This window comes from Callithrix jacchus, chromosome 2 (assembly GCF_049354715.1).
Source record: "Callithrix jacchus isolate 240 chromosome 2, calJac240_pri, whole genome shotgun sequence".
In the NCBI taxonomy this organism is placed as follows: domain Eukaryota; kingdom Metazoa; phylum Chordata; class Mammalia; order Primates; family Cebidae; genus Callithrix; species Callithrix jacchus.
Genome location: NC_133503.1, coordinates 194,970,342 through 194,997,714, shown reverse-complemented (window position 1 = coordinate 194,997,714; position 27,373 = coordinate 194,970,342). Strand labels below are relative to the sequence as shown.

Genomic DNA, 27,373 nt, shown 5'->3' with positions numbered 1-27,373 from the left:
GTGTTTGGTGGGGGGTGTCTGCCTCCACGTGTCTCTCGACCAAGGCGCCCTGCAGGGCAGAGCCAGGGTGTGGGGGGCCAGGCAGCATGGCTGGCTTTCCTCTTTCGCATGCCCCAGACCTGTCCATCCAAGCACTCCTCTCCCTCCTCCTGCCAGCACGGGGTGGGGGGCCAGGCTCCGTCTCTGCCTCCTGAACACTCCCCTGGCTTCCTGGTGTGGTCCCCACCACTGGGAGAGCCTTGGGCCTGGGGTGGAGAGGCCCCACACCAGGCCGAACAGCCAGCTGTGAATCATCGTCCCAATCTTGCACTCGTTTTGAATGGCTCTGTGCTAGTTATCCCCTTTTTAATTTTAATTTTAATTTTTGTTTGTTTATTTTGAGGTGGAGTCTCTCTCTGTTACCCAGGCTGGAGTACAATGGCATGATCTTGGCTCACTGCAACCTCTGCCTCCTGGGTCCAAGTGATTCTCCTGCCTCAGCCTCCCGAGTAGCTGGGATTACAGGTGCCTGCTAATTTTTGGTTTTGCAGTAGAGATGGGGTTTCCCCATGTTGGCCAGGCTGGTCTTAAACTCCTGACCTCCTGATCTGCCCGCCTCAGCCTCTTAAAGTGCTGGGATTATAGGCGTAAGCCATCACACCCAGCCAGTTCTCCTCTTTTTTAAAATAAACTTTTGATTTGAGAACAGTTTATACTTACAGAGAAACCGCAAACACTGTGCAGAGAATCCTGTGTGCCTTGCACCAGCTCCCTCTGTTGTTAAGATCTGACATTTGTGATGTGCTGGACACAGTGAATGGACCGCTATCAATGCACCACTGTTAACTGAAGTCCAGTCTTTATTCAGATTTCCTCAGCGTTTCCCAGATTTCCTTCTTCTGTGGCAGGATTGCGCGTGGCATGTAGCCCTCATGGCTCCTCAGGCTCCCCGTGGCTGTCTGTGAGTGTCAGACTTCTCTTCTTTTTCATGACCTTGACAGTTTTGAGGAGGACTGGTTGGGTACATTGTAGAATGTTCCTTAATTTGGGTGTGTCTGATGCTTTTCTTGTGATGAGACTGGAGTTCCGAGTTTTTGGAAGATGATCCTGGTGTAAAGGGCTATTCCCAGCACGTGGCACCAGGAGACCTGCTACCAAGCTGCCCATCATTGATGACGCTGGCCCTGGTCACCTGGATGAGGTCATGTTAGTAGGTTTCTCCACTGTGAAGGCCTCTCTCCTCCCGTTTCCATGTAATACTCTTTGACGGGAAGTCATTGCCCACAGCCCGCGGGTTAAGGAGAGGGGAACTATGTTCTAGCTCCTTGACAGTGGAATGCCTGCTAGATTACTTGGAATTTTTCTTCTAGGAGATTTTTCCATTCTGCTGGGCATGTTTTACACACATTATCTCCTGCAATTTTCACAATTGGGAGGTTGATACTATCTCTCATCTTACAGATGTGGAAAAGTTGACTTCCAAAAGCCACCCAGATTCTGAGTGGCAGGCCTGGGCCTGGAACCTGGCTGTTCCCAGAGCTGGCTCTCTTCATTACTGAGCTCATTGTCTACACTGCGTCCCAGTGACACGATTTCATTCAAATGCACTTCCTCCCTGGGGCACTTGTGATCCTCTCTTAAGCAGGGTAGGGCTCATTGTGGGTGAGGGGGTGTCCCGGGGTTCTCTAGGTGAGCCTACCCTTTAAAAGGGCTTCTCTGAGGATTTCAGAAACCAAGCCTGATTCATAATGTCCAACTTGGACTGGGCTCAAACTAAACAGGGTCTCACTCTGTCACTCAGGCTGGGGTACAGTGGCGTGATCTCGGCTCACTGCAACCTCCACCTCCCAGGTTCAGGCAATTCTCCCACCTCAACCTCCTGAGTAGCTGGGAATACAGGCATGCACCATCATACCCAGCTAATTTTTGTATTTTTAGTAGAGACAGGGTTTCACCATGTTGACCAGGCTGGTGGCCTCAAGTGATCTGCCTGCCTCAGCCTCCCAAAGTGCTGCGATTACAGGAGTGAGCCACCGTGGTTGAGCGGCCTCACACCAGATTTCAATATGGCTCGTGTTTGGGTTTCCTTGTGCATGGAAGGCTGTGTATCTCATATATATATATAACCTTTCTTCTTTAAAAGCCATGATGAGTAACCAAATATATAAAAGTTTTCCTTTTATATATTTAAGGAAAATTCCCTTTGGTTAGTCATCATGGTTTTTAAAGAAGAAAGGTTAATATTTATATATTCTTAGAAGTATTGGGTCCACCTTCGATTTCCATTGAATGGGGTCATCTGTGTGATAAGAGGTATCATTCTGCCATCCTGGGAAAGCCCCGGGGGAAGCAGGGTGTGATTTCTGGGATCATCAGAAGCTCAGGCTAAGAGTCAGAACAAGTGGGCTGCATGTTGGTCTTTGTGATCTCAACATAACATGCAGAACAGGTGTGTATAATGGGCGGTTTGCCTTGTGGACTTTCAGTTTTTCTTCTTTCCACCTGTTCAAAGTGCTTAGGATATATCAGTGCAAAGGATCATCCTGCTGAAGACTGTGACCGACACGCTATTTCATAGTTTAAAAAAATGGGACCAGACGAATTGCAGTTGGTTTCACTATGACCCTGGCTAAATCTAACTGACAGGTGCGGTCAATCATTTAACTGGACCTTAAAGCAAACTGAGATCAAAGGATGCTGCCACCTTCCCGCACCACCCAGGTGAGAGTCATTCAGCAGCTCTGGGTGCCTGACTGCTGGCCTTACCCCTCCCCCGTCCTATAAAAGATGATGGAGGGCGATGTGGTGTAAACCAGTCAGAAAAGCATCGGAGGCTGTCTGTGAGTCGCACAGCCAGGGGGTCGCTCCCTTTGTTTCCTGCTCGTTAAGGTCCTAATGCTGTTATATTCATCAGGGCTTCTGTTTCAAAAAGATACATGTTCCCCTTTTCACCTGTGTGGTGAGCTCAGGAGATGGGCTGAGGTCAGTGGTAAGGTGCCGCCATGCTCTGCAGGAGGGTTCACCCCTGATTGTGGCTGTCTGTTGGTTCCTCACTTGGATTGATGAAGAACAAATTCACAGCAAATCACATGGGTGGGGCAGCAGCTGCAAGCGGCTCTCAACGGAGGAAGCTGGGTTCCAGCCCCAGCAGTGTTATCCCTCGGAGGGTGGCTGGGGAGACAGAGCCGCCTGATGGATTGGAGGGTTTCATATTGGATTTACTGAACTGAAGGGGCTGGGGAAGCAGAGGCCAAGGGCGCCCAGCCCTGCCTGCTGGAGATCTGAGCCGCAGCGGGGAATTCTGGAAGCTGCTGCAGCCTCAGGCTGGCTTGGTATTCTCAGTCTGCGGAGGTGGGCTGGGCTGGGGAGGCAACTCAGGTCTCATGGCTGCCCGACACCAGAGCTATGTCCTTGCAGCCTCTCTCCCACCCCAAATCTCAGGCAGTGCCACCCATTGGAAGTTCCCATGCAAACCAGATGCCAGTGGGGATTCTGGGCCCCTGGGCCCAGATTCTCAATGATTCAGGGATTCCTGCGGGGAGGTAATACCAAGTTAAGGAGGGAGTGCATAGGAATGGCCACGAGGCCCCCGAAGCCCTGACAGTTGGGGCTGGAAGGAACATACTTGAGTCAGAATGAATGAATGGGGATTTCTGAGCTTTGCATCATCGGTGCTTAAGAATGGGGCCTGTGTCTAAGCACAGTGGCTCACACCTGTAATCCCAGCACTTTGGGAGGCTGAGGCAGGAGGACTGCTTGAATGGAGGAGTTTGAGACCAGCCTTGGTAACACTGGGAGGTCCCATCTCTACAAAATTTTTTTAAAAGAACTAGCTGGGTGTGATGGTGCTTGACTGTGAGCCCAGCCACTTGGGAGGCTCAGGAGGGAGGATCTCTTGACCCAGGAGGTCCACACTACAGTGAGCTCTGATCGTGCTCCTGCACTCCAGTCTGGGTGACAGAGAGAGACTCCATCTCTCAAACAAAAAGGGTGGGAACTGGGTACCCTGTACCTCCCCTGGGATTCAGGGAGAGAGACTCTGGCAGACAGCTCACATTCCCAAGGGCTTCAGACTCATCAGCAGGGGTCTGCCAGAGGTGACCGCTAAGGGGAGGGTGCAGCGGAAGGGAGACGCTCTTTCCACCAGGTGTGGTTGGTCATGAGGAGTGAAATCTCAGATTTCACTCTGAGATAGTGGTTCTCAGCTGGGGTGTTCTTGCACCACCAATGGCGATCTGGCAGTGTCTGGACACAGTTTTAATTGTCACAACCTGTGCAGGAGTGGGGATGGTTGCTACTGGCATCTGATGGGTAGAGAGCAGGGATCGGCCCTGCAGTGCACAGGGCAGTCCCCACAACCAAGAGTCAGGCACCGCCCCGATGCTGACCGTGCCGACTGTGCTGAGGCTGGGACCCTGCTCCAGGGCGCTGAAGTGGGGGAGAGTGGGGTGTACTCACACAAGGACTTAGGGGCTAGCTGGCGCCGGGCAGCATGGACAGTTGACCCAAAGGGATGCTCTCCCAGACCATTTTGGCTTTGCATGGTGAATCCTGGAAACAGCACTGTTGCTCTGATGTTCTCCTTATTCACCATTCACCGAGAGCACCATGAATGAGCAGAAAGTCAGATCCTTTTTGGAAGTACAAGTTGACAAAGGGGAGAAATCTTGTTCTCTAAGAAATCTCCTTACCCACTTTGCTTTATAGCCAAGGGCCTTGTTTGCGACACTCTGTGGGATGTGTGTGGGGGTAGGGGAAGAGAGAGAGAGAGAGAGAGAGAGACTGCAGGCGGGAGCGGGTCACAGGTAGAGAGAGAGACTCCTGCTTCTGGGTGGGAACTGGCGCTGTCCTATTGCTATGACGATGACTTTTTCCTCCCTGCAGCTCCAGAGCACTTGGAAGTGGTTCTGAAGCTCATTTGCAGCTTTCCCATCTGTTTGCATGGGCGTCTCCTGCTGGCAGTTGAGGCTTCCTGCCTGCATTTGGTGCGTGGGGCTGCGCTCCCAACCTGCCGGCAACCTTCCTGCGCCCCACATCCACCCTGGCACTGTGATGGGGCAGCTCCTCCCCCGAGTTCTTTGCTGAAGGGGACTCACATGAACCCCAAACAGCAGTGCTGCAGCCAGGGCAGCGCCCTCTGCTTTCCTCCGTTTCCTGGGCTCCAAGAGAATTCTATCTTGGAGTCCCAGGAAAACTCACACAGCAGACCGGCTGGTCCAGGGCCGACTTGGCGTCTCTTTCTCTTTCTAGGAAGGCCTGGCTGGATCGGCACGTTTTGTGGAAGTGGGAACCAAAACACATGTACGCTTCTCTTTACAGGGCACGCGATCATCACCAACTACTTGTTGAACTATTTCCCCGGTCTTGACCTTGAAAGGAGGAACGCGTTCGGGTTCACCGCCCTGATGAAAGCCGCCATGCAGGGTCGAACCGACTGCATCCGAGCCCTGATGCTGGCAGGTAGGTCCCCCGTCCCGTGCAGCCTGCGGGGGCCCCAGAGCGCCAGGGCTGCTCCTTTACAGAATATGTTTTGAGAGTAATCACTCATAGAAACAAAGCCTAGTTGTTGCACTAAGCAATAGGTTCGTCACTGAGGCGCACTGCTGTCATTATCTGAGTTTTAAAAAGAGCCAAAAGCAAGTGCTTTCAGGATCACAGAGAGAAGTCACTGCATTGGTTCCTGTCAGGATGTCCCTTTCCGCTCCCTGCTGAGCTTGGCAGTGGATGGCGTCTGCCGTCACCCCCTATTTTCCTCCTGCCCACCCATTCTACTCTCCAAGCCCTGTCGTGTTCCTCCTCAGAAAGGGGTGATGTGTTGGCTGTAAATGGCAATACTGTGCTGCTGAACGGGGGCATAGGGACTGTGGGAATGGCCCAGGCAGTCCAAGCTCCCTGCTTGCTGGCAGGTGGCATTGCATAGTAACAGTTAGAGGTGACGTGGAATTGCATGGTGACGTTAGGTGACGTGAAGTTGCGTGGTGACGTTGGGAGGTGACGGGGTTGCGTGGTGACGTTGGGAGGTGACGTGGGGTTGCGTGGTGACGCTGGGAGGTGGCGTGGTGACGTTGGGAGGTGACGTGGGGTTGCGTGGTGATGTTAGGGGGTGACATGGCGTTGCGTGGTGACGTTAGGAGGTGACATGGAGTTGCTTGGTGATTTTAGGAGGTGATGTGGTATTTCTGGTGATGAGTGTGGCAATTTCCTTTTTCTCTGTTGTATAATAGAGTGGAAAGTTCTCAGGCTGTCAACTTGGGTCAACCCCCCCTTCGTCTTTTGTACCATCTTGGAGAAAGCACTTTCCTGTCCACATCTGTGAAATGGGAGTAATGACCTCTTTCTTCTCTTTCACCTCCCTGAGGCCGAAATATGACAATACTTTATACACTCCTAAGGGCTCTCCAGCTTCAATGAGCTGCTGCACTAAATGATACACAACTAATAGCTTTCATTCTTTTCTTCTCTCTGAAAGAGAATCGATGATCACCCTTCATGCAACCTCATCGGGTTGAGAATTAAATGAGAAAATGTGTGTCAAGCACACGTTGTGTTAGATTTAATTAGCAGCTTACATCCCAGTGAATGTGTGATACTGCTTTCACCGTTCCTTAATTCTGTTATTTTATATATATTTTTCTTCGTGGCACTGAGTTCAGCCAGTCCTGCTTGGCTCAGCAAGTTCCTGAAGAAGTGGATTTCCTCTCTTAGTTGTTCTGCTGCTATAACAAAATACCTCGCTTGGGTAATTTGTAAACTGTAGAAATTTACTGCTTGTATCTGAGGACGCTGAGTCATCCAGGATCAAGGTGCCAGCAGGTTCAGTGTCTGGTGACGCCCATTCCTTCTTGCTGTCTCCTCTCATGGAAGAGGGGACACTGAGGCACCCTCAAGGCCTCTCTCATAAGGCACTAGTATGATTCAGGAGGGCAGAGCCCCACAATCCAATCACCTCCTAAAGGCCTCACCTCTTAATACCATCCCAGTGGGTCTGAAGTTCCAGCATAGGAATTTTGGAGGATCGTCAGCATTCAGTCAACATTCAGACCACAGCAACCCACACCCCCTGCCCTTGGTTATCCTGAGGGTGGCATCAGAGTTTTCCCAAGCATCGGTGCTTCCACTAATGTCCCTTTTCTGTTCCGGGACCCCTACTGGGCTCCCACATTTTATTTGTCCTCTCCTTAGTTGTCCCAGTCTTCTTTTTTATTTTGACACTGTTTTACTCTGTCACCCAGGCTGGCATGCAGTGGCATGATCTCAGCTCACTGCGACCTCCACCTCCTGGGATCAAGCAATTCGCCTGCCTCACCCTCTCAAGTAGCTGAGATCACAGGCGCACACCACCACACACAGCTAATTTTTGTACTTTTAGTAAAGATAGGGTTTCATCATGTTGGCCAGGCTAGACTCAAACTCCTGACCTCAGGTGATCCGCCCGCTTCAGCCTCCCTGAGTGTTGGGATTACAGGCCCCGCACCCTGCCCCCAGTCTTCTTTGGTCTGAAGTTTCTGTCATAACCTGTCGTTCATGATGGGACAGTCTTATCCCAGCCAGTGTGCAGTGCTGCCCGGTCTGAGCCCATCTGTTGATTTTCTCGAGATTAATCTGGAGTTGGAGGATTCACAGCTGCTTCAGATTTATTTCCCTTCTGGTTTAACCTTAGGGGATTCTTTAGTCTTAGGGGATGCTATAAAAAAATAAGTTCAGTGAGTGAGAATAGAGGCTTCAAAGATGGAAACTTTCTTGGAAATAAAAAAATTATAATTAAAATGAGTCCCATCAATTGTACTTTTGATTCAGAGATGATAGTTTCATTTTTATAGAAGGAGATTATCAGTTTCAACAGAGTTTCGGCCCTGCCTGTCCTTATCAATGAGAAATTGGTTCCTTCTAATTAAATGGTGATTATGCGGTGGTGCTTTGTGTTTGGCGGGAGCTTCAGACACTTTTACTATTTCTGGATCTAGTTATAATTGAGTGTAGACCTTTAGTAATTTACTTTTTCAACTGAACATTTATGATGTCAGTGACATCAGTGCACTTTGCCATTGAGTTAATTTGAGTTAACTACAAACCTTTTTTGGTCAGTTGCCCTCTAATCTCTCTGCTTGACTGCTGTGCTTTCTTCCCTGGGTCTCCTGGGGGTTTCAGGTATGTGTGACAGCATTTAGAGGATTCCAGAAACACCTTAACACATCTCTTAGAACAATGAGCCTGCTTGAGAGGGCGGTGGGTTTGCTGCTGACATTGCTTTTCTCCCATAAGTTATTTGGATACAAACTTGGCATTTGATTTTATACTCTCCCTTGCCTATTCCCCGATTTGCAAGCCCTATCCCCCAACACAGTCTGGAACAATCCACAGATTATTGTCTGCATCTAGTGAGTCTCTCCCTGTCCTGTACGAAGTACAACCCAGCAGCCAGGACCCAGCTTCAAATCCATCTTCTCCACTTTCCGTCTCTGCACCTGCAGCCGGTCACTCACCTCACTGGGCCTCCGGTTCCTCTTCTATAAAGTGAGTCTAATGATAGCACCTACACAGGAAGTGGGGATGGGGACTGAGCAAGGCCACATCGGAACAGCCCCACCCCAGGTGCAGACTGGGCTTGGAGAAGCCTTCCCACCGTGTTGGTTGTGATTATTGTTATCATTATTGATGAGTTTATGTGTTCAACAGTTATCCATTAAATGAATGAAAAAATGCGGTTTATTTTTCCCTTTGAAAAATATCTTGTGAATGAGATACTTAAGCTTTCTTAATGAGGGTAGTAAGCCCCTACCTCCGGGGTTTCTTAATTTCAGCGCTGCTGACATGCAAGGCTAGATAATTAATTCTTTGTTGTGGGGCTTTCAAATTGTAGGATTTTTTTTCCTTTGGAGACAAGAATCTCACTCTGTCGCCAGGCTGGAGCGCAGTGGCACAATCTCAGCTCACTGCAGCCTCTGACTCCCGGGTTCAAGTGATTCTCCTGCCTCAGCCTCCCAAGTAGCTGGGATTACAGCTGGCATGCCACCACGCCTGGCTAATTTTTGTATTTTTAGTAGAGACAGGGTTTCACCATGTTGGCCAGGCTGGTCTTGATCTCCTGACCTTGTGATCCGCCCGCCTCGGCTTCCTAAAGTATTAGGATTACAGGCGTGGGCCATGGCACCTGGCCTCAAATTGTAGGATTTTCAGTGGCTTCCCTGGTCTCTATCCACAAGATGACTGTAGCACCTTCCCAGTTGTGACAACCAAAAACGTCTCTAGATGTTGCTAAAAGTCTCCCAAGTTGGGGGGAAAATTGCTTCCCATTGAGAACCGCTGACATAACTAATTTAAATGGGAAAGGATGGACAGAGAGAGAAGAGGCATTTTCCCCTCTGTGTATTCTTCCTTGCTTGCTCTGTATTCCTCCCTCAAATAAAATGTGACATCTTGGCCAGGCACAGTGGCTCACACCTGTAATCCCAGCACTTTGGGAGGTTGAAGTGGGTGGATCACCTGAAGACAGGAGTTTGAGACCAGCCTGGCCAGCATGTTGAAGCCCCATTTCTACTAAAAATACAAAACATTTAGCTGGGCATAGTAGCACACACCTGTAGCTATTTGGGAGGCTGAGGCAAGAGAATTGCTTGAACCTGGGAGGCAGAGGTTGCAGTGAGCCGAGATGGCGCCACTGCACTCCAGCCTGGGCAACAGAGTAAGACTCTGTCTCAAAAACAAAAAAGGGACTTTTTTTTTAGGGAGCTTTTGAGCTGCCCACTTAGGCTTTGGTTGTAGTGTTTAACTTCTAGAATAGTTTCATCTTCTACTCTTAGTACTAGGTGAGTTTATAGTTCTCCCAGGAAAAGTGGGTTTTATTTTCCTTTTAAAGTAGGTGTATGAGTATTAAAAAAAAGTGTCGAATTGCTTCCCTGGGATTAGTGGACAGCAGCAAGGACAGCTCTTGACATATTTTTTAAATTCGCACAAATATGTTAACTCTTATACTTTCCATTTAAATGTCTGCTATTAAGAAAAATTAAACCATTTAAAGAAACTAATAGCCCGAGCCTTCTTTTAGATTGGCACTTCAGATTTTGATAAAAAGTATAACCAGGTTATGAGAAGCTGATTGATTGCATCTCTGGTTTTGGCTTTGTAAGAAATAACACAGGCTCTGCTGAAGAGCATCATGAGGGGAACTGCAGAATCTTGTCAATTCATTGAAATATGAATGCCCCACAGTGACAGGTCTATTTAAATAGGTGGCTCTAAGAAGCATATTGAGGATATTATTTTTTTTTCTGAAGAGAGGCAGAATTTGTGGAGGTTGGCAGGTTCCAGGCTTGCTTAAGAGAGCTCGCCTGGTAACTGCTGCAGCCTTCAGGGAGCAAAATCAAGCAGCAGTAACCTCAAATCCTGCAGTGATTTTAAGGAGCGAAGTGGATTTAAAGGACAGCCAGGAACAGAGATCAGAGGTGCTCCCACTGGAGGGGAGGGTTGCTTTTGTCTTAGGCAAACCCCGATATCTCCTTCTGGAAAGCCAGATGATTTCCAACCAGATAGAGGTTTCTTTCTATTTGTGAGGAAAACAGAGTTCCTTTTAAGTGTGAATTTGTCATGTAGAATTGTTTGAAGTCATTAGCCAGGAAAGGATAAAAAGTCAAGCATTCTGTGTCACCCGAAAAGCAAACCCTGAGACAAGGACTTGGGGGCAAGTAGTTTTGCGGGAAGGAGGCCCCAGGAAGTAGAGTGAGGGGTTGGGAGGTGAGATTGGGAAGAATGGAAGCTGAGAAATTTGCACCAATGAGCAGGTTTCCTGTGCCGGCAGCTGGAAACTCAGAGCCCCTGGACCCTCCAATATGAGGAAAAGATATTGCAGAGATGCTGGGAAGTTTATCCTCCAGCTCCAGTCCCTCTTTGAGGGGAGATGAGAACTTCGAGCACACTTCCCACCAGCTGTGTGGCGGGGTTGGCTGTCCTCACTGCTGGGCTGGAGCACAAGCTATTTCTTGGGACCCTGCATCCAGATTTGTCATCCCAATTATATCCACAGTGCCCAAGATACAGGCTGGAGGTGACACAAGAGGAGGCAGTGAGGGCTGGTCTACAGTGTTCCCCTGTGGCCAGGAAAGGCCCCCTGGCAAGAGGGAGAACTAAGCTGGGGTTTGTAGGGTGGATAACAAGGGGCTGGGTGGGGGCTGGTGGAGAAACAGGAAAGGAAGTGACACATTCAGAGCTTCACACTCCACCCACCTCCTGCTAGTCCTGGGTCTGGCCATGGCCCCCCTGGGGAAAGCATTCCTGAGAATGAGTGATGGACAGTATCCATTTTTTTCTCATTAACATCTGTTTGGAATGCTTTTGACTGCAAGTAACAGAAATCCTGACTAGCTGTGGCTTAAAGAAAACAGGCTGCATTTCTCAGCTCCCTAGACCTCTGAGGTTGGCAGTCACCCTCAGAGCTGGCCCTAGACTCCATGAGGACAACAGATCCCAGTGGCTTCCTCCTGTCCATTCGGCTCCCCTTAGCCTGTTGATCTGTCACCACTTGATTCCGTGAGAATCACCCGACCCTTGTTTCAGACAGGAAGCTGCAGCAGCACCAACCACGCTAGCCCCTTTCATCACAAGGCAAAACCCTCTTTAGGTCTCAGTGACCAGTGCTGGGTTGCTTGGCTACTTTTAGTCCTAAGGGAGGCTGGGAAAATGGGGTACAGGATTGCAGCCATTGGAATCGACTAGTGATTCTCAGCTGGAGGTAATGCTGCCCCAGGGGACATTTGGAGACGTGTATCTGGAGACATTTTTGGTTGTCAGAACTGGCAGAGTGCCACTGGCATCTAGAAGAAGGTAGGGATCAGGGATGCTGTTAAACATTCTCCAGTGCGCAGGACAGCCCACACCAAATGATCACCTGGCCCAATATGTCAGTAGTGCTGAGGTCCAGAAGTCCTGGGTTAGACTGATCGTGATGCATTGCTAAGAACCGGGAATGTTGCTGCCTCAAGTGAAACAGAGGATTTTGTGTAGACTTAGAGCACGCAGCAATGCAGCAAATGGACCCGTGGTCAGCAGCCCCACTCATGTCCACCTGAGCAAACAACAACGGGTGGTAGGTGAGAATGCTGGGGCTCTCCTGGGGAGAAGATGGATACAGTGGTGTTTCAGAAATCCTCTGTGTTCTCTGGAAGGTGTTTGTATAATGCTCATCATCAGTACTTGTCTTTTGTAGTTTAACCACTGTCTTCAGGTCATTCATGTGCCCCTTCACACTCATTTCCAAGGCAGCAGATCCCCAATTTATAGCATAACTCAGATTCTAGGGCTCAATGGCCTTTGTTCCTTAGAGTGTTTGTATTTTCTGAGATCAGAAAAGGTAGGTGAACATCAGGACGAAGAGTACAAAACTTTGGATAGCTTTCCCTCTAGTTTTCCATTAATTTGAAAAATGTCTCTTTCAGGCACTGTTCATTAAGATTTTAATTTTGCAGTTTGTTCCTTTTTTAAGTGACATGCAATTAATTAAGGTTTAATGTGTCATCTATTTTTTGCAATGACACTTTTACTGCCCCCTTTTCATTTTAGTCAGTTTATAAATTGTACTCTAGCTAATGAGTTCCATCCTGATCTCCAGTTCCAAATAATTACCACTCTTCTAATACAGCTATTCTTTAATGTGTCACGGAGTTAAGATCCTTACCAGACAAGCTCAGGTGAGCTAGGTCTGCCAGAGCCGTGATACCACTGCAGGCGGCAGGGCAGGGCAGCGGCTGGGGACCCCTCACTTCGGCACATATTGATAGCCATCTCTTGTCAGACACCTGGGTCTGTGTGGGAGTGTGGGATGTAAATGAAGAAGCACCCGTCAGGCCTGGAGAGACTCAGACCAGCTAACTGCCCTAGTTCTCCATGTTGCTTTGCCTGTGGAGATCTGACTAATGGGACTTGAAATCATCAATGATTTTTTTTTTTTTTTTTTTGAGATGGAGTTTCACTCTGTCACCCAGGCTGGAGTGCAGTGGCACAATCTCAGCTCACTGCAACCTCCGCCTCCTGGGTTCAAGCAGTTCTCCTGTCTCAGCCTCCTGAGTAGTTGGGATTACAGGCACCCACCACCACACCCAGCTAATTTTTTTGTGTTTTTAGTAGAGATGGGGTTTCACCATCTTGGCTAGGCTCGTCTTGAACTCCTGACCTCAGGTGATCTGCCCACCTCGGCCTCCCAAAGTGCTGGAATTACAAGTGTTAGCCACCGCACCCGGCCCCTCAATGATTTTTAACAGTATGTGGGACTGAGATTAGACCAAGGTTAATTGAACAGCAATTCCAGATTAATTTCCATACTGCAATGTTGAAATTTACGCAATTTCATCAAGTTGAGTTCAAGTTTAATTTTGCAATATTTGGGGGCAGTGGGTGGTCTGGGGAGATTTATTAAGAGAGTGACTGGGGAGACTGTGTAAGGGGCATGTTAGTCAACCAATAGGATGTGGATATCAAGAGATTTATTTTAAGGAATTGGCTTGTATGATTGTGGGGGTTGGTGAGTCTGAAGTTGGTGCGGTAGGCGTGAGAGCTGGAAACTCAGGCAGGAGTAAGTAGATGCTACAGTCTTGAGGCGGAATTTCTTTTTCTACAGGAAACCTCGCTCTTTGTTCTGAAGGCCCTCAATTGATTGGGTGAGGCCCACCCACATTATGAAGGATAATCTCCTTGACGTAGTCAACTGATTATAGATGTTAACCACAGCTGCACAATACCTTTGGGGCAACACCTAGATCCATGTTTGATTAAATCACTGGTATTCTAGCCTAGCCAAGTCGACATAGAAAACTAAAACTAACCATCACAGCAGCCCTGCCAGCAGGTGGTAGGAAGTCCTTTAGACTGAGATCAGGAAACCCCAAGTCTTAGACCCTCTCTCTGTTACCAGCTTGGTGGTCCCAGGCAGGTCCCATAGCCACTGTGACTGCCATTCATTTTGCAACAAGTGTTTTAAAAATTCACGCCCCCTACCGACCAGCATGAGATGTATTGGGCAAACAAAAATGAATTTTTCTGTCCCGGAAAAGCCACCATCTGCTAGACGTGGACAGAACCGGGCCAGCTAGGCCTCAGTGGGAGAAGCAAAGGACACCCATTTCCCACAGTCCAGAACCCATGGCAGTCCTCAGAGTGAGGCCACAACTGGGGCGCCGACCACTTTGCGAGTGACTGTTACTGGTCGTAGTTTTAGAACATTCTAGGCGCAGCATTCAAGTATCCAAGGCCCCTTTGTTGTCCAGTCATCTCTCCATTGACGGACGGCTATAGGGTCTTATTTCTTCAAACATTCTGCAGTTTACGTGCTGAATTCAGGTGGGGTTTTATTCAGGACAGATAATGAAACGGAGCACTTAAAAGGCAGGTTGGGCGGGGCATGGTGGCTCATGCCTGTAATCCCAGCACTTTGGGAGGTGGAGGCGGGAAGATTGCTCGAGCCCAGGAGTTCGAAACCAGCCTGGGCAACATAGCAAGACCCCATCTCTACAGAAAATTGGCTGGGTGGTGGTGTAGTCCCAGCTACTCGGGAGGCTGACTTGGGAGGATCGCTTGAGCCCGGGAGGTCGAGCCTGCAGTGGGCTGTGTTCCCACCACTGCACTCCAGGCCCATCTTCGGGCGCTCAGATGTACACGGGGTTCACGGAGTGGCTGGGTCTAGGGTGGAGTCTGTTAGGAGGTGTGGGGACAGTTTTGCCTTTGCCCCAGGCTCTGCCTTGAGGGGGAAGAGTACTGGTTGCCGCCACCCACTCCTGTTTGTGTTTTGTGTTTTGCAGGGGCGGATGTCCACGCGAGGGACCCCCGCCGTGGAATGTCACCGCAAGAATGGGCCACTTACACGGGCCGCGTGGATGCCGTTCGCCTCATGCAGAGGTTGCTGGAGCGCCCCTGCCCGGAGCAGTTTGGGGAAAAGTACCGGCCGGAGCTGCCGCCGCCCCCTGAGGCTGCGAGGAAGCCGGCGGGCTCCAAGAACTGCCTGCAGAGGCTCACGGACTGCGTCCTGTCCGCGCTCACGCCCCGCTCTGTGCGGGGCCCGGAGGACGGGGGTGCCCTGGACCACATGGTGAGGATGACCACCAGCCTCTACAGCCCCGCCGTAGCCATCGTGTGCCAGACCGTGTGTCCCGAGAGCCCCCCTTGTGTGGGGAAGCGGCGGCTGGCGGTGCAGGAGATCCTGGCGGCGCGGGGGCCCCGGGCGCATGAGGCGGAGGCGGCGGGGGGTACGGGGCAGCGCGGGCGGACCTGCCCGGCAGACGCAGGCTCCCAGGAGGGCTCCCCGAGAGCCAGCCTCCCGCCCGCCCCGCCACCTGGGACCCGGGGCCCCGCCGCGCCCGCCCCGCGGAAGTCCAGCCTCCTGCCCTTGCAGCGCCTGCGGCGGAGCAGCGTGCGGCCCGGCGTGGTGGTGCCCCGGGTACGCGTCTCCAAGGCACCCGCGCCCACCTTTCAGCCCGAGAGGCCGGCGCGGAAGGGCAGCACCAAGGACAGCGGCCACCTGCAGATCCCCAAGTGGCGGTACAAGGAGGCCAAGGAGGAGAAGCGCAAGGCAGAGGAGGCCGAGAAGAAGCGCCAGGCCGATGCACAGAAGGAGAAGCGCCCGCCGCCCTGGAAGAAGAGGACGTGAGGGCCTGTGTGCCTGGCGCGGGGTCCAGGGCCACGGCGAGGCCGCGGGGCTGGGTGCGGAGGAGGAGGCGGCTCCGCTGCGTGTCGTGCCACTGCTGTTACCAGGACCACGGGGCCGCGCACGTTTCCAGGCTGTCTGTCCAGGCTGCTCCCAGGAGGGGGCTGAGGGAGCCACATCGATTCGCCTGTCACCAGCCCCCCAGCAATCAGTACACCTAGCGGGCATGTTGCCTAGAAGGCTCCTTTTAGAGAACCTCAATTAAGATTTTTTTTTAAAGATCAATTTATCAAAGGGCATTTTCTGCGTAATTTTGTATTTTTAATCATTATTTATCAAATTTGCAGCGTTTTACAAGTGATAGGGCCCCTTGTATCCAAGGCAGTTTTAATACTTGCCCGAAGACCTTTTGTTTGAAATACTGTTTCTAGCGATAAATATTTATGGTATCTGTATGGGTTCACACAGAAATCCTGGGATTCTCCTTTTTTTTGGCCGTTTGCTTTGGTGTTTTCTTCTCATCATGGGTGCATGTGCACACTGAATGTTCTTTTTAATTAGATGAAGTGATACCAGATATTCTGTTTGATGGAGGCATTGACTCATTCGGGCATGATCCAGTGAAACAGAGAGATCAGATGTTATTGTACCTTTTAAAAACTCTTAATACAGTAATATATTGGGGAAAAGCATATATTGTCAAATTATAAAAGAATTCAGAGATAAACATGTATTTATTGCTAGAATTAAACTCATTTTAAGCTAGGGATTTTAGATAAGCTGGATAAAAAAAAAGCTTTAACTTATTAAAAATAGGAGAAAAAACCATCATTTGATAAAATGGGGGCAAATTTAGTAAATGATGATCAGAAATACAAAATTAAGCCATATGTGCTCTTAAGTAAATCGAATCCAGATATCCTTAGAATGTAAGAAAGATGCAACAGAGTCAGGAGCCCAGAGCGATGCAAATTACAGGAATGGGGAGGAGGTGGTTTTTAAACAGGCGGTATGAATGGAATAGGAAGTAAACTTGTTTTCCGCAAATTCTCCTGGAGTGGACTGGGGAGCCCCTCCAGACTCAGTTCCGAAGAGTCCCTCGTGTGGTTATTTCTTTTATTTTTCCTTTGAGAACTGCACTTGGTATTTAGTTCATCCTCGTGCTAACCTCATAGAATTTCCAAGACATGGAGCCTTGGGCAGGGCAGGACATTGGTGTGATTTGCCTTGGGCCGCGATGAGAGTTTTATGTCCACACTTTTATCTCCAAAGTGACATGGAGATCACTTTTCTCAGTGATCCAATTAGAATTTATCAAAGCGTGTTTTCTGCATAATTTTGTATTTTTAATCATTATCAGATTTGCAGCATTCTAATTTGGCAGGACAGGGTATGAAAGCTGGAAGCTCAGGCAGGAGTTTCTAATTGTAATGACTCTCACCATGTGGGTTGTAGAGTGTCTGTCACATATGCACTTTATTTCAGTATTAATTTAAATACTTGGGCGCACACGCTCACAGGCCTGTTTGGAGTCTCTGTACTATGACACCTAATAACTCTAGGTATGTCGTGATACGGGGTTTCTGTCTCAGGACACAGCCAGGGCTGGCGCAGGCTTCTCCAGGCTCCCTTCCTCCAGGCACCATCAGGCATCGAGCAACCAGGAATCTTAAACTGGCCCCTCCAAAAGCTCCACTGAATAGGACTGCAGGCTGCACCCAGGCTAATGGGAGATTGGTATGATGATGATACAGTGTTTAAGATCAGATTTCTTGCATGATCCCAAAAGGCACTGTGATTAATGCACAGGGGACCAGACCCTCTTTGAGAACTGCAGATATTAGCTGATTGTGGGTCACCCTTGTGGCCAAGGAGTTGGGATTGGCCATGTCCCCTCCGAGCAGGTGGGGACTGTGACTGACGCCGGTTATCTTTGGGGGTTGTCTTTGCTGAATCCTCTGGCATTGTGGCACCTTCCTGCCACATGTACATAATTCACAGCATTACCAAGTCACGAGGAGCCCCACCCTTACCTCTGTCAACTGAGGACCCCACCAGGCAGGACCATGTGGTCTCCCAGGCACGCTTCTCGACACCAGCTACCCCTGCTGTGAAAGTTCTCAAAGCATTGGTTAGGGGAGCTGAGCCCTGGGCCTGTCCCGAAGCTCTGCAGATTGCACTCAGCCTGCATGGAGAACTGCAGTGCTAACACTGTGATTGTGAGGGGAGGACACCCATCCCGAGCTCCCACAAAGGGCTTCGCCTTCCCAAGAATGTCTCATTGTCATGGGAACAGCCAGGGTCAGGCAGCTTCTGTGTGGACTGATGTGGCGTCTGACCCTTGCAGGGTTGCCAGGCATCCTGCCCATTTCCACCGTGGGAAGTTGGCACTGGGAACGGTATGGAGCCCCCACTTCTACCCTAAGCCTGGGTGTCTGCTGCTTCCACATCAAAAATGGACATTTCTGGTCCTGCCCAGCTACCTCACCACAACCCATGCTCAGAGTCTCCAGGGACAGCAGTCAACTGGCAATTTCCCTAGGTCCCACGCTGTTCTGGAGTGGACATGTTGCGGCCCTGTCCCTGGTGTGTTCCAGCCTGGTCCAGGTGCACAGGAGACCCTGGGGCCAGCACAGGGCTTGTCCGGTCATGATCTTGGCGTCCACAAAACAGCTCTAGAGATACCTGCATTTTGAAAACCCTCCCGAGCCAGCAAGCGTGGGGCAGGACATGGATTCTTTTGGCAAATCTGAAGGCGAGCTGGCCACTCGCCTGGTGAGGGGAAGCTGCTGTTACCTGGCCAGTGTTTGCAACTCAAGGGAATATGACAGCTTTGTGGGGGGCTCTGGTGGGACTGGGAAGCCTCACCTCCCAGGCAGCTTTGGTGTGGCCTCAGTGGGAAGATTGGATTTTGAAAACCCACCAGACCCAACTGAAAGAAGGGTCATTCCTGAATGAGTTGGAGACTCCCGGGTCCCTCTCCCTAGACTCGTTCTAGCCATGCTCTGTCTGTGGTCAGCCCTTCCCTCTGGCGCATGAGGCAAGTCCAGGCAGCTTCTGTGGCTGTGCTCGTGGCTGCTGGCCCAGCACTCCTCCTTTTTGCCATGTAGAAGCTGATTTGCTAGGAAAGGAATTTTCCAAGTCAAGGAACATGTCACCAAGCCTCTTTCCTCCACCTGTGGGGGTGGGGGGCTTCTGCTCTTGTTTCCTCATTCTCTTTGGAGTAAGCATCAGAGGGGACAAGCGGGCCCCCAGTCAGGCTCAGGGAGTACAGGAGGCCATGGAGGGAAGCTCAGACGATGGGGAAACGGAGCCACCTTGAAGGGGTGTTGTGGGGTCAGTGTCAGGGTGATCTGATGGGCCAGTTTATACTTAAGCAACATTATTATGTTCACTTCTTTTGGGTAAGGGATTCCTCACGGGAGGTGTGGTCATCTGGTCCCAGAGGTGGAGAGAAACGCCCCCTCATCTTCCTGAGCCATTTGGAAGCCCTTTCTTCTAGCTCTAGGTACTGGTAACATGGGCCCCTCAGTCTTAGGATGTAGATGGGGCTGGAGGGTACAGGCTTCTCGTCCCTTCCCCACTCAGCACCATCGGCATCTGGCAGTCAGGGGCCTCCCAGTGGCCACTCCAAAAACCTGGTGTCCTTGGAGAACATTTTTCCTGTGTGTCTATTTTCAGCGCTTTGAACAGCTGCATTCGCTCACTGAGGACTCGTCCTCCCTGCACCCACCATGTGGTTCAGGAAGGAGGGGACCTATGGGCACTGACCTCTTCTCCTCTCCTGTCAGTGGCCACCGCAGGGCCCCCTCTGGCACTGTCACCACATTCTCCCGCCCCCGTCATCTCGTCTCTTCTTCCTTATTCGCTTTTCCTTCCTTTGCCTGTTTTCTTCTCCCAGTTGGTTAAGTTCTTGATCGTCCCTGGCACCACCTACCCTGAGGTCTACCAAGGACAGAAACGCCAGGACCTCTGTGAGGCAGTGTGGTGTCCCTGTGGGGTTACCATGGTGGGACCTCCTTGACCCCAGAGTGAATGAACGGCCGGCCAGCCAGTGTCTGTGCTGATGGCTTAGAATTACTACACAGCCCCTCCTCTTTGCTGGGAAGGGAGAGTCAGCCCATACCCTGCTGCGCACAGGGATGGGGCTCCCTGATGTTTATTAACTGTAGATAGTGAATTTCAAGTTGACAGGTACCTTCTCAGGGATTTATATATAAATGTAGTTAGAGGAAAAGTTGAAGTCTATTTTACTACTTTTTAGTGTTTGAGTAAATTATACTTTAACTAGACAGAAGAAATATTTCTCAGACAATGTCTATGCTGCTGATTACAACTGAGATGCCTGGAGCTCACCCCTTGAGGGAGACTTCCTTGGTAACTAGAGATCTGGGACTCTGGCAGCGGAAATGGCTTTGGGGTGGGCGTGAAGTCGCTTCATTCCCTCTGAGTTGCCTCTTGTGGATGGAACGTATGTGTCAACAGTGAAATCCACCTCCATGTGTGTGGAGGCGGCTGATGAGAACAGACGGGCCACTTCTCACTCTTCCCTCCAGAACTGGCCGCTCCGGTCTGACGTTGGAGCACGTGAACTAACAGTGACCATTTTTTTCTACTTGCTTCTGTGAATAAAGTGTTCTACAGTCAGCCCAGCACTGAACTCACCAGAAGGGAGGAGGGCATGGTGTGGAGCCGCTCATCTGGAATTACCTTGGTGTTCAGAGGCTGTCCCTTGGCTGCGCTTGGAAAACGCAGTGGGAAATGTCGTGGGCTTCTTTCTTCCTCAAGCTCCAGACTCCTGGCAGTACTGGGGACCTCAGGACTATGGAGATCAGAATTGCAGTGGCTTCGTCATCTCAGCATGGCCACTCCTGAGACAAGAGGCTCCTCCTGGGAGTAGGAGAGAGGAAGTTCGTGATGTCAATTGGAAAACAGGATTTATGGATGCAGGAAGAGGGTCTGTGCTGGGCCCCTCTGCCCACTTCTCTCCCTGCTGTCTGCAGTGACCAGGTTTCTGGAGTGGAGAAGAGGCTGCTGTGAGTGAAAGAGAAGCCCCGGGGGTAGGGCCAGACCTCAGGCCTGAAAAGGATGCAAAGCCTGCTGCTTTCAAGGCTGTTGGGAAGAATCGTGGGTACCAAGCAATTATGATGAAATGCATCCCAGAGAGAAAATGAATGGGCCTTAAGAAGTGGGCCTAACATGCTCCTGGTAGCCCTCCTGCAAGAACACTACACTGCCCCCAGCCCACCGTCCACACTACATGACGCAGGAAGGCTGTCTGTCCATCCTTACCCTGGGGAGCCACGCCTGCTTTGCGGAGTGAGTCGCAGCCCTGATGTGCGCCCTGTGTTACTCTCTCCCCAGATGCACCCAGAGACTCAGGCCTGCTCACACAGCTCGCTGTTCCTGCAGTCGTCAGTCCCCCTGTGCTGTGTCAGCTCCCAGACACCACTGGTCTTTCACATGCTACAGCGCAAGCACTTTTTCCCTTTCACAGTATTTGGGGAAATTCTAACATACTCCCGGGGGATTTGCACAGGTCCCTCCGCCTCCCACGGTGGGTAGCTGCGTAGATTCTGCACCTGGCAGTCGGTAGTCCCCCTCGGAAGCCACCGGGGGGCCTGTTTCTTTCGGCCTGGTTCTTGGCTTCTACTGCAGCCCCTTTCTGTCGGCACCTGCCTGGAGGGCCACAGTCTGGGGAAGGACAGGGAGGACCCCAGACACGACAGATCCGTCTGAAACAACAAAGTCACATGGAGGACGACAGCTGCAGTGGGGCGGATGCCAGTGCAGCAGGCGTGCCAGGAGCTGCCTGCCGAGAGCTGACAAGAGCGGTTCCTGCCACGGCGTGGCTTGTGTCTCCCCCCACCCCCGTGCCTCCCAGTGCACATTTGGGACTTGCTTCTGCGTCAGTGTGACTCGAGTCAGCTGCTTTCTGTGCCCTTGCACTCACGGGTTCCTTCATTAACATTTTAAATAAGTGGCTAAAAAAACTCCTCTGGAGGCTGTTTTTGAAAAAAACGGGATAAAGAAAGATACACACACTACCTGGGTTGTTGTGACTAATTTTCAAGTGACTCGCTTGAAGGCCGGTGTTGCATGCACGGTTTCCTCATGCTGACCCAGCCCAAAATAAGACTTGATAAAAGGCACAGCCCTCGGCAGCAGGCAGTGCCAATGTGGATGCCTACACTAAGGTGTGAGTGTGTGCGCAGGCAAGCCCACGTGTGCAATGAACTGAAAGGACACTCGGGCTTCGTGCTGGCAAAGGTGATGATGCTGCCGTGGCTTGGCTGTGGGCCCCGGGCAGGGGCAGATGGGACCTGCTTTGATGGCGTGCTGTTCAGTGGACTTGTGGGGTCTTGCAAGGTCCCAGGACCCACTGTGAGCACCCTGCCCACCGTGGCACAGAACACAGCTGGAGTTGTCATAACACAGGTCTTTTTTAAAAGGCGGTGTTGACCCAGGAGGCTCATCTAGAATGCCTTGGCCGCATGGAGGCACTCAGATCCAAGGGCCCCAGACCCAGGAGGGTTCTTTCCCCTCTGAAAGAGCTCCCCAGGCATTCAGCCCTCGGCATGTGGCTGCGGGTTACCCTCAGAATCAACATCTCCCTGAGGAAGCCCTGGTATTTTCCCAGGTCTGCCCACATATCAGATACTCGAATCAGTGCTAACACAGTTTGGTTTTTGAGGGAAATACTTTTGTCATAATATTACATCCTTCTGTTTTTAATAAAAAGGAGAACAAACGAAGCTATCCATCAGGTAAAGCAATGGTCCACATTGGCCTGATGCTTTATGGAAGTTTTGGGACATAGGTGTGGAGGCACCTTAACAGCAGTTTTTAAGCAAAAGTTCTAGAAGCTGTTTTAGAACTGCACAGCTATAGATACACCCGTTGACAACTGCAAAAGGTGGTGACAGGCCCAGAAACATGACCAGCAATTATACCCCTTCAGATGAACAGGAAAAGCCCATGTGCTGGAACTCGCTTCATTCTGCCGGGCGTTTGGGGGTGTCCAAGGACCTGTGCTTTTAACAAAGATGACTTCATGACCATTCTAAGGATCGAACAGATTCCTGCGCAGGGTGCCAGGTTTCACGTTAGGTCCTCTTAGGATAAGCTCTCCTCTGAATGTAAACCCATTTGCATTGTCACTTCTAAAAGTCCAGTAGGTTTCTGGATATTGTAAAGATGCTGAGAACAGATACAACTGTGTAAATCTCATAGTGTTTTATTTTGAGGTGAGAGTTTTGTTAGAGTTTATAAAAGATATTTTCCTATTCAGACCTCAGGGCCATTTTGGGACCTACAAATAAATGTGATTCCCAGCAGCTTCAATTTTTGATATTCAAAAAGTTAATCTTTAAATTAAACATAATGTGATATTATTCAGCAAAAAGAATTTTTCCCTTTTAACTTCTAACGAATTGTGTATCTAATGTTTAAAAAATATGGAAAAATTGTGATTATGTAAAAATGTGGGAGAATTGTGGCTAAAGAATAAAAAAATCACTTGCTAAATAAAACACATTCCTATGGTCCAAAAGTATGATATTTGAATAAACCTAAGTGCATATAAAGTAGAGAATGAAACAATAAAATATGCCAGGATTTTTCATGTCACTTCCTTCTTTTCATTGCAATAGATGTGCACTCTCTTATTGTAACAAACTTTCACTTTATTTTTCAAAGGTAAGATTTAAAACTTATGAGTTCCCCATGAGTAGTCTGTCACATGATCTCTTTACAATTCGCTTCTTTCCAGAAGAACCCATTGGCAGGTGGGCATCCTTCATGGCAGGGGTGTGGCCATGAATTTACGTACGTACATAAAAACAAGAATATAGTTTCTGTGTGTTCTTTTACCTAAACGGTGCCTTGTACAGGTGGTCCGTCAGTTTCTTTACTTAAAATATGTCCCTAGAGAGCTTTTTAAAGAATTTAAATATTAGTTTTATTTTCTTTTGACAGCTATAAAAGTAATACACAAATGGGGGGGAAAATTTAAACATTGTAGAAAGCTCTCAGAGGAAAAGTGACTTTACCTTTGCCGAGGACAGTCCCTCAGACCAGCTACTTGTACATCCTTCTAGAAATATCTTTTATTTATTTATTTTTTGAGACAGAGGTTTACTTTTGTTGCCCAGGCTGGAGTGCAATGGCATGATCTTGGTTCACTGCAACCTCCACCTCCTGGGTTCAAGTGATTCTCCTGCCTCAGCCTCCTGAATAGCTGGGGTTATAGGCATGTGCCATCACACTCAGCTGATTTTATATGTTTTAGTAGAGACAGGGTTTCTTCATGTTGGTCAGGCTGGTCTCGAACTCCGAACCTCAGGTGATCCACCTGCCTTGGCCTCCCAGAGTGCGGGATTATAGGCGTGAGCCACCACGCCTGACATAGAAATATCTTTTTAATATGTTCTTCCTTCCTGTTTGCACAGGACCCCATGGGACACAGAGTCCCATTCACTCATTCATTGTGTTTTTGGGAGAGCTGTTGGCACCTGCTTTGTTCTTTTTCATTGCTGTGTAGTATTCCTCAGCAGAAGTGTACCATGGTTCATTTAACCATTTTTTCATGGACTAAATATTCAGATGGTCTCAGTTTTTACGATTTGCCAGTAATGATGATCCTTGTACCTACCGAATTGTATACACAAATGGATGTCTTTTAATATAGGAGTGCAGAAATGAGATCTGCCGGATTTAAGAGAATGTGTGTTTTATTGCGCCCTTTTCAAAGTTCTGCATGTGCCCAACCACCAGCTGGGGGCGAGAGAGGCCCTTCCCCATAGAAAATTGTATCTTGTTTTAATTATCATTTTCCCAGTTGTTTTGAGGCTGAGCATCTTTTCACGTTTCTCAACCATTTTAATTTCCTGTTTTTTTTTTTTTTTTTTTTTTTTGAGACGGAGTTTCGCTCTTGTTACCAGGCTGGAGTGCAATGGCGCGATCTCGGCTCACCGCAACCTCCGCCTCCTGGGATCAGGCAATTCTCCTGCCTCAGCCTCCCGAGTAGCTGGGATTACAGGCACGAGCCACCATGCCCAGCTAACTTTTTGTATTTTTAGTAGAGGTGGGGTTTCACCATGTTGACCAGGATGGACTTGATCTCTTGACCTCGTGATCCACCCGCCTCGGCCTCCCAAAGTGCTGGGATTACAGGTGTGAGCCACCTTGCCCAGCAAATTTCCTGTTTTTATACATTTCTTATTTATATCCATGTCTCGTTTGGTTTTTTTTCTTAAGGATGGCAGTGGGGGGTTGGAATTTTATTTTCAAAATTTTTTAAACAGTCGTGCTCTGAAACTCAGGCTGCAGTGCAGGGGCGAGATCTTGGCTTATTTCAACCTTCTCCCAGGTTCAAGTGATTCTCCTGCCGCAGCCTCCAGAGTAGTTGGGATTACAGGGCTAATTTGTGTAGTTTTAGTGGAGACAGGAGTTTTGTCATGTTGTCGAGGTTTGCCTCAAACCCCTGACCTCAATTGATCCACCTGCCTTGCCTCCCAAAGTGCCTGGATTACAGGTGTGAACCACCACACCCGCCTCTTGGCTGGTTTTTGTTTTGCTTTTTGGTGTCACTTTTCGTGGAGGCTGATATGTATTTGGGATCATATTTCATTCATGTGGCATGCAGTTTCTCTTGTTTCGTCACTTATTAAGGTATCTTCTGTGGTGTAGAATATTTAAATTATGACTTAGCCAAATCTGTCAAACTTTTCTCTTTTTTTTTTGATATTTGCATTCTGTGGTTTTTTTTTTTAAGAAGGCCTTTCCGACCCCAAATGAACAATCATTTTCTTCTATATTTTCTTCTAATGACTTATAGGTACCTTGTGTTTTTCCTTTTAGCTGAAAGACATGTACATGTATACACAACAGGTTTAGGTTATATTTGATGAAACTGAAAATAACCAGCCCCGATTTATTTGGGAAGCTCCATTCTGAACATAGGAAATCTGAAGTCTAAATCATAAATATTATAATCCTATGTGATCACTAAGGGACTAAGTAGGGAATAAAATTTTATATGAAACTTTGTCCTAGGGCAAGATTGTTATGATGCGTGTGTGCTGGGTGAAATATTGAAAAGGAAGGTAACACACCAGGGAGGATCACCATAAGAAATCCCGAGAACTGGGGTGGGAAAAGGGAAGTGGGGTTGGGGAGGGCTGGGAGAAGGGTGGTCTTGTCTCCATCTTCCTGACTGGAGGTGCTGGGGGCACGGTGCGCTACATTCCCTCTCATGGAAGACGGGAGCACCTTCCACGGAGCTTGCCCAGTCCAGCTGCCTCCATGCTGTGCCTGCCTGCACTGGGCTGGGTGGTGGAGAACCTCTGCTGAGGATTTTGCACACAGCCTCTTGTGCTTCTCCTTCACCAAGGCCCTTCAGGTGGTCTTTGCTCCCAGGAGGTCGTGCCTGCCATTTTCTTTGCTGATGAGCAGGCTGGTTTCCATCCAGGGACATGAAAGATGGCCGGGAAGCTTGCAGTCTGCTGACAACTTTGATGTGCAAATTGCTCAGGCAGAAATTGTCAGCTTGCCAGCCAGGGGCTTCCCCATCCTGAAGGGTCACTGTTCCCCCAGCAAGGTAGCCTGGGCAGGCATGGAGAAGGGGTGACAGCCCCGGGCAGGGCAACCATCCCTGTCACTGGCTCACATTGCCTGCACTTCCAGCCTCAGGCTGCCCAAGCCCTTTACTGCTCTCCTTTAAAAAACCAACTGAAATGCAGCAAAAGGTTAATAGGTTCTTTTGGCTAAAAATAATTAAAATACATCAACTCAAAAGCACCTGGATAGTCCAAAAGCAGTATTTAAAACACAAGATCCAAGATGGCTGATCACTAACAGCTCAGGATTGTAGCTCCCAGTGAAAGTGCAGAGAACAAGAGGACGCCACACTTTCAGACGAATTTTCGTCGCTCACGGACAATAAGATTCCCAATGGAGGAGCCCCACGGGTCACCAGCACGACTCTTGTGGCCGGCGCAGCAGTTTTGCCGGCAACTCGGCATGGCAGCTCTTCGTGCAGAGTAAACAGGAGGAGATTCCCGGGCAGAAGAGCACCATCAGTCTTATCACTGCTGTTTTGGCCGGTGCAGTGGGTTGCTCGGATTCCAGCTCTGGGAATCAATAAACTGGACGTCCACTCAGAAACCCAACTAGAAAGGCGTAATCGTAAAGATGACAGATGGATAAATTTATAACAAAGGGAAGAAACCAGCCTAAAAAGGCTGAGAATACCCAAAATCAGAACCCCCCTTCCTCTACAGGGGATAACAGTTCTTCATCAGCAACAGAACAAGCCCTGATGGAGAAGGACTGTGTTCCATTAACAGAAGTAGGCTTCAGAAGGTGGATGATAAGAAACTTCTGGGAGTTAAAAGAACTTGTTCTAACCCAATGTAAAGAAACAAAGAACTTTGAAAAAAGGTTTGACTAAATGCTAACAAGAATAGACAATATAGAGAGGAATAAAAATGAACTAATGGAGTTGAAAAACACAACACGAAAACTTAGCAAAATATGCACAAGTTTGAATAGCTGAATTGATCAAGCAGAAGAAAGCATATCAGAGGTCGAAGACCTACTTAATGAAATAAAATGAGAAGACAAGAATAGAGAAAAAGGATAAAAAGGAATGAGCAAAGTCTCCAAGAAATATGGGACTATGTGAAAAGACCTAATTTACGTTTGATAGGTGTACCTGAATACGACGAAGAGAATGAATCCAAGCTGGAAAATACTCTTCAGGATATT

The 27,373-nt window shown here is 49.2% G+C and overlaps 1 protein-coding gene across 1 annotated transcript in view; it reads left to right on the top strand.

The window, feature by feature from the left end:
* ANKRD33B (ankyrin repeat domain 33B) overlaps positions 1 to 23,233 on the top strand; it is a 94,644-nt gene extending 71,411 nt beyond the window's left edge. The window contains exons 3-4 of the mRNA XM_035291771.3: positions 5,299 to 5,439; positions 14,763 to 23,233. Of these exons, the coding sequence (XP_035147662.1) occupies positions 5,299 to 5,439; positions 14,763 to 15,607 (986 nt within the window). The 3' untranslated portion in view covers positions 15,608 to 23,233. The remainder of the gene's footprint in view (positions 1 to 5,298; positions 5,440 to 14,762) is intronic.
* Positions 23,234 to 27,373: the final 4,140 nt, after the last annotated feature.